The 6027-nt window shown below is 47.1% G+C and overlaps 1 protein-coding gene across 1 annotated transcript in view; it reads right to left on the bottom strand.

Moving 5' to 3' along the window:
• Positions 1-662: 662 nt before the first annotated feature.
• The window catches only part of PTGFRN (prostaglandin F2 receptor inhibitor), an 80888-nt gene continuing 75523 nt past the window's right edge, over positions 663-6027 (bottom strand). Inside the window, exon 9 of the mRNA XM_031014572.3 lies at positions 663-4212. Coding sequence (XP_030870432.3) covers positions 4046-4212 — 167 coding nt within the window. The 3' untranslated portion in view covers positions 663-4045. The remainder of the gene's footprint in view (positions 4213-6027) is intronic.

Here is a 6027-nt window from a genome sequence, read left to right as displayed (position 1 = left end):
GTTAGTGACTGGGACACAGACCCAGCCCTTGAATAACTCCACAACATGAAGTTGGTCCCTGGAAAGGACACAAAAGACAGAGAACGCAAACGAGGCCAAGAGGAGAGTGAATGGCGGAGGCCAGCCAAGGGCAAGCAGCTGTTCCAGGGGCCCGCAGGGAGTTGGGTTCTCGGTATTCACTCCTGCCCAGGCCTGCGGACGCCAGCGGCCTAGGGAAGAGGATTGTTTTTCTATTACAGGGGCTGCTACCTTCTGGACTGATTTGGCCCCAGACTGCATCATGAGTCAGAAAAACCACTCCGTTCCAGTCACGATATGGTCACAGAACTTTGGTGTTTCCTCAACTGCAGAGAGGAACAATATCTAACTTCTCTCTTTCCTGAGAGGAGTCCTGTAAGGTCATGGGAATTCCCTGAAAGAGCAGAAGACCTTCCGTAAACAATAGGATCCTAGCCCTCACCTTTCCACCTGGTGGGAACTTCAACATTGATCCCATCAAATCCATTTCTTCTCTTATCATCTGTGAAAATCTGCAATGCTTTTACAGGATTCAAAGAGATCAGAAGGTGCTAAAGTTGCTGCTGGAATCCAGTCACAATCCCTCACGCTGAAGATATGAAAGGATAACAGAGGCCAATATCAAGCTCCTCACACAACTTCAATTTAAATTAAACTTCCTTTAATGAAATAAAAAACAAATGGTGCATTGCATAATATTTGTGGTCACAGTATAAAACAATACAATTAGTTCATATAACATTGGATATGGACAAAAATACACAAGATCCTTTCTTTGTCTACGGAAAATTCTGCAGATCCTTATGTGCCACACTTAAAAAGAAAGTCAACGTTTTTTCTTCTAGGGATCTGCACACATATTTATCACTGAGAATTTGGTCAAACAGTGGAGGAGAACTTACCCAAATCCCAGTTCCCTTCTTCCTCTGTTGTCATCGGTGAAGCTAAAAAAAAGTTTTCTGAAAGTAGCAAGTTGTGTAGTATTGCTTATTATTCCTGCCAAAAAGGCTCAGTCTTTGGCTCACAGATGTCAGTGACAAAATCATGGCTGCAGGCAGTCTGCAAAGCAAGAAGCAAGGGCCACCGGGGAAACAAACGAAGGTCTGGGCAGGAGGGGCCTCCTCTACCAAGATCTCAGGGAGCCCCTCAGATGGTGAGGGTGAGGGGGGGAAAGACACTCAAATAAATACATTTTTAAATTAAAATTTAGCCCAGTTGGTGAGTCAGAGTTCTACTGTCCCATGAAAAATCTGAACAGTTGTTAAAAAGTTGATTTGCATTTTTTTTTCAAAGTGAAACGTGTATGTAAACATCATAAAGTAAACAATTTACAGGAATTTCGAGGCTTCTATCTGAACATAGCTTAGGCTCTTTCTGGGGCTATTTTTATGATTAGGAAAAAAATCCCAAACTTTTATAAAGTTCCTTTTTGTTAAGAAGTGCAATTCCACCTGTGTGAGACGCGGCTGGGTCTCTCTTTCATTCACACCAGTGCTGCTGGTAGGAACCTCTTCTAGAAGAGCACTTGTCGCAGGGGTGGGGTGGGGAGCCCTATTTGGTACAACAAAAGAGTGCATCTCACCACATTAAAAATACACATTCCTGGAAATTTATATCCCTAGAAGGAACTAGGTCCTTGGTACAATGCCCTGGGATTTCTCGCCCCTTCCTGCCAGCCCTCAGGTGACATGCAGCTTGGGCAGCCCAGTGGACATGGGGCAGGTGGGTGGAGGTCAATGCCTTAACAACTCCAGCCCTGAACTGCAGCATCAGTATGAAAGGAAAAGGTACAGTGTGTAAGCACCCGTCACATTTACCACCATCGAGTGTCTGCTGTGACTCAGTCCATGGTTTTACACACACCCGGTCAGGTCCAAAGCTAAGCACCCTTTCTTCCTACTAAGAAGGGCCTGTGCCAATAAAATCCTGAATCTCCTTTTAATAGATGCAAGGGCTGAAAGGGCACTGGCTGTTACTAATACAGCACCTGTTTAAATATTTGTTCTCTCTTTAATTCTCACTTGTACAATCACCTACAAGCTGCCTCTTCTGAAACAGCAGTTAGGATATGACATGCAGAAAATACCCAAATCTAGTGCCAACAAGGCCTCGTCCTCTTCCTCTAGTCACTCAGGCCCTGGTGGGGTATACCTGTTGCCCGTCTTCCACCACAGGCCCGGGCCAAGGAAAGGCTACTGTCAATGCAGAATCTAATGTTTCTACCATGTGCATGGTCCCCTTGGTGGGGAAAACTCAATGGGAATCTGCTTCCAGGGGCGACTCGGTGATAAGTGCAGAACCGGCTGTGGGGGAGCAGGGGGAAATGGTGAGCCAGGAGGAGCACAACTCATCCGGCCCATGGTGACAAAGAGCTGCACATGAATGGCCATCGTTTTGTATTAGTTTATTGCTCAAAACAAATGAATCTTTTTTTCCCCTTTGGAAGAGAGAGCAGTGTTAGATCCTTCAAAGTCAAGATAAAAGCAGAGGATTGCAATTAGGGCATGAGTCACCAGCGAGCCTCAGAAAACCCTACTGGGATGCTTCCGAAAGGCCAGTGCTGTGCAGGGGGCGAGACACTTCAGGGAGCGGGAGGCTCCGAGGACAGAGCTTTTGAAGCAGCAGCAGAAGCCTGGGATGTGGAAGATCTCTTCCTGTCTACTCTCCTATTCCTGATGGGAGCAGTCGGGCAAAGCACACCGCTCTTGACTCTGCTCTACAGGCCATTCACATAACAGCAAATTGCTGGGTTTCCTTCATGTCCCTATTAGGAAAGCAAAACATACCACAAAGTATACCCTTTCTCACTAACCCCCTGCAGTGGACCTTAAAATGACCTGAAGGACTGAAAAGGTCATAGAAAAAACATGGTGCTTCTAGGTAATTTCTGATTCCTTGAAGTCAGTCAGTCTTGCAAGTAGCAATTTGCCTTCAGGTTAAGGAGCCCAAGCAGCATGTGAAGGACATGGCATATCTGTGGGTCCCCCTGCAAGACTCTTGGTGACCAATGCCTTTGCCCCCCACAATGGGCAAGAGAGAGGAATAGTGGTGGCTTCTTTAGCCTAACTTGCACCTGGCACCACTCTGACCCTCCTGGCCCCAGCTGCATAAAAATAACTTCGTGGGATCCCTCTTCTGCTCTTCCTGGAGTCCCCTGAGGCACAGTGGCCTCACAACTACTGGAGCAGGTATCTGATCCTTTCCTTGTCCCCATCCTCCCCTTCCTTGCAGCCCTTCTTACTGCCCTGGACAGAGGTGGCTGTGTATTTTTCTTCATATTCATTCTTAAGGCTAAGGTGGCAAGATAAGGTGCTCAGTGGAGAGCCAAATTCTAGATTCCAGGGCCGCCATTTCAGTGCTCTCACAGAAAACAAATGCAAAAGAAATGGAAAAGGGGCAGAGAAGCAAAAAAAAAAAAAAAAAGCATTTGGGCTCAATAAGAAGTTATATACTCCAAGTTTGGATTTCAAATGTAGTCTAAACCCCTGAAAACAGGGGGTGGGGTAGGGTCGTAAAAGCCACAAATTAGCCTTCGGCACAGGTCTGTGTTGTCTGTCAGCCGGGTAGAGGGTGGCGCTCAGCAGCTCTCTGAACACGTGCCTCCAACGCGGAAGCTGGCTCTCAGGCGGGCAGGCACATTCTCACTGAAGATAAAGAACTCCGCATGCCATCACCCCTTCCTCACTACAACCCCGCGAAACAAAAGCTATAAACACACACAAGTCAGAGGATCTATAAACCAGTGGGAGAAAAAAAATTAGATGAAGGTTAACCATTAAAAAGCTGCAGTTGGGAAAACACACACTCGATTGTTACATCAGAAAGTGCCGTGGGAAGAAGAGCCGTGTGCTGGTAAACATGTCCGCGCTCAGAACTTGACATGCAGAAAAGAGAGAGCGCCAAGTCCCACCTGAGATTAGAGAGGACTGGTTTTTAGTGTAACACACTTTGTTTTAAAATATCACTGTCCTCTTCTTGCCCCAATTGCTCCTAGAACGTCCCTCTGTCACTCCCCTCCCGGGCCAGCCTAGTCCATCTCCATCGACATGAGCCTGCGGCGCTCGCGCCGTGTCTCCTGAACCTCCTTCTTACAACACCAGTGGGAGCTGCAGTACCCGATGAGACAGGACAGGAGCCCGATGACCGTGGACAGACCGACGCCGATCAGCAAGGGATACTTGAAGGCGTTCAGCACTGGGAGGGAGAGATCAAAGGGGAAGCCGGTCAGTGCTGCGAGGGAGGCCGCTTTGGGGGCACCCTCGCCTCCCTTCCCCACTGGAGCAGGATCTCCCGAGAGATAAGGTCTCATTCCTCCTGCATCTAGCACCTAGCACACCACTGGAGACAGGAGAAGCTCAGCCTTATCTGTCACAAAAATGAGCAAATGTCTTCCTACCCAGCTCTGCGGGGAGAATAAAAACCACAAAGAAGATTTCACTCGATGCCTTTGAATGTCAACTTGCTTTTTAGGGTTTTGGCAAGAGATTGATTTTTAAAAGTCAGTATAAGGGCACCTCACGTTCAGCAGCAGATGCATCCCTAAAAAAACCATGCATAAATCAATCCTATGCATCAAATAACTGAAGTGTACTAAGGGAGCTATTTTAAGTAACACTATACTAAATTATCTAGCAAAGTGAATAATCACTCCCCTGTTTGTTAAATCTGGGTTTTTATACGGAGTTACTTCAAGCAAGGAATTCCTAAGATGCAAAATATGGTACAGATGATTTAAGTGTCAGAAATGCACAAACACCATTTAGACTCCACCCTTGAAATCCCACCTTCCTTTCCCCATAAGTACCCATGCTCCTTGGGTGGACGCTGCCACTGGGCTAGGTGCCTTACGTTTGCTAAGGTTTAATTTTCGAAATAGCCCCATAGAAGACTATTATCCCATTTTACGAGAGAAAATGGATCAGAAAGGCTAAGTAGTCTGTGGAAGAGCTAGGGCTCCAATTTCCATCTGACTGATCACTAGGGAAACACTCAAAAAGGCTTCTACTCATCCTCGGAGGCCCCTGGACTTTAATTCTCTTTATGGAGTTATTTCGACTAACATGTACTTTCTGAAATTTTCCACAAAGGAGACATGTTTTTTGTAAACCAAGGAACAACTGTCCCCACTCTGGGATGCTCAAGAAACAAAGCTCTGACTGTCTAGTTAGGTTGACCCTGGTGTTCATTGTGGGCCAACGAGGCTGGGAGCTCATCCTCCCATCTTGGGGCTCCATGAAGTACCCACTCTGTGCCACTGACTCCAGAAGGAGTCTCTCTTTTTTTTTTTTTTTTGAGATGGAGTATCCCACTGTCGCCTGGGCTGGAGTACAATGGTGCGATCTCGGCTCACTGCAACCTCCACCTCTTGGGTTCAAGCAATTCTCCTGCTTCAGCCTCCGAGTAGCTGAGATTACAGGCACCCGCCACCACGCCAGGCTAATTTTTTTTTTCTTTTTTGTATTTTTAGTAGAGACGGGGTTTCACTATGTTGGCCAGGCAGGTCTCGAACTCCTGACCTCATGATCCGCCCGCCTCAGCCTCCCAAAGTGCTGGGGTTACAGGCGTGAGCCACTGTGCCCAGCCATGAGTCTCTCTTAAGAAGTAAAACCAGTGGTAGTGAGAGTAGCAGGTCCCTAAGCTATAGCCTCCCCTATCAACCTGAGCCCTCTCTCTCAAGGGTGCTCTCTGCCTGTGCCTAGCAGAATCCATGCCAATCCTCGGACACCGTAAAGCGAGTTTCTATAAATTTATGGAAGAGGCAAAGCCTTGAAAATTTTTCTAATAAGTCTTGAAAATTATTTATCAATGGTGACACTAGCACATAATAGCAAAGCTGGGGAAACTGCAAGGGCTGCTGGTGCCCTTCTGGGTGCAGGCTCAGGCCAGGTCTAGAAAGAAAGCAGGACGTGCTATGGCACATTCCTCAAACTGTGGCCACCTGGGTTCTGTCAGCTACAGCCTGGAACAAGAAGAAGACATTCCCAAACACTGAGAAATGTGGGTGACATT

This window comes from Gorilla gorilla, chromosome 1, assembly GCF_029281585.2.
Source record: "Gorilla gorilla gorilla isolate KB3781 chromosome 1, NHGRI_mGorGor1-v2.1_pri, whole genome shotgun sequence".
Lineage (NCBI taxonomy): Eukaryota > Metazoa > Chordata > Mammalia > Primates > Hominidae > Gorilla > Gorilla gorilla.
Note: the sequence above shows the minus strand (reverse complement) of the source record. Positions and strands in the feature narration are given on the sequence as shown.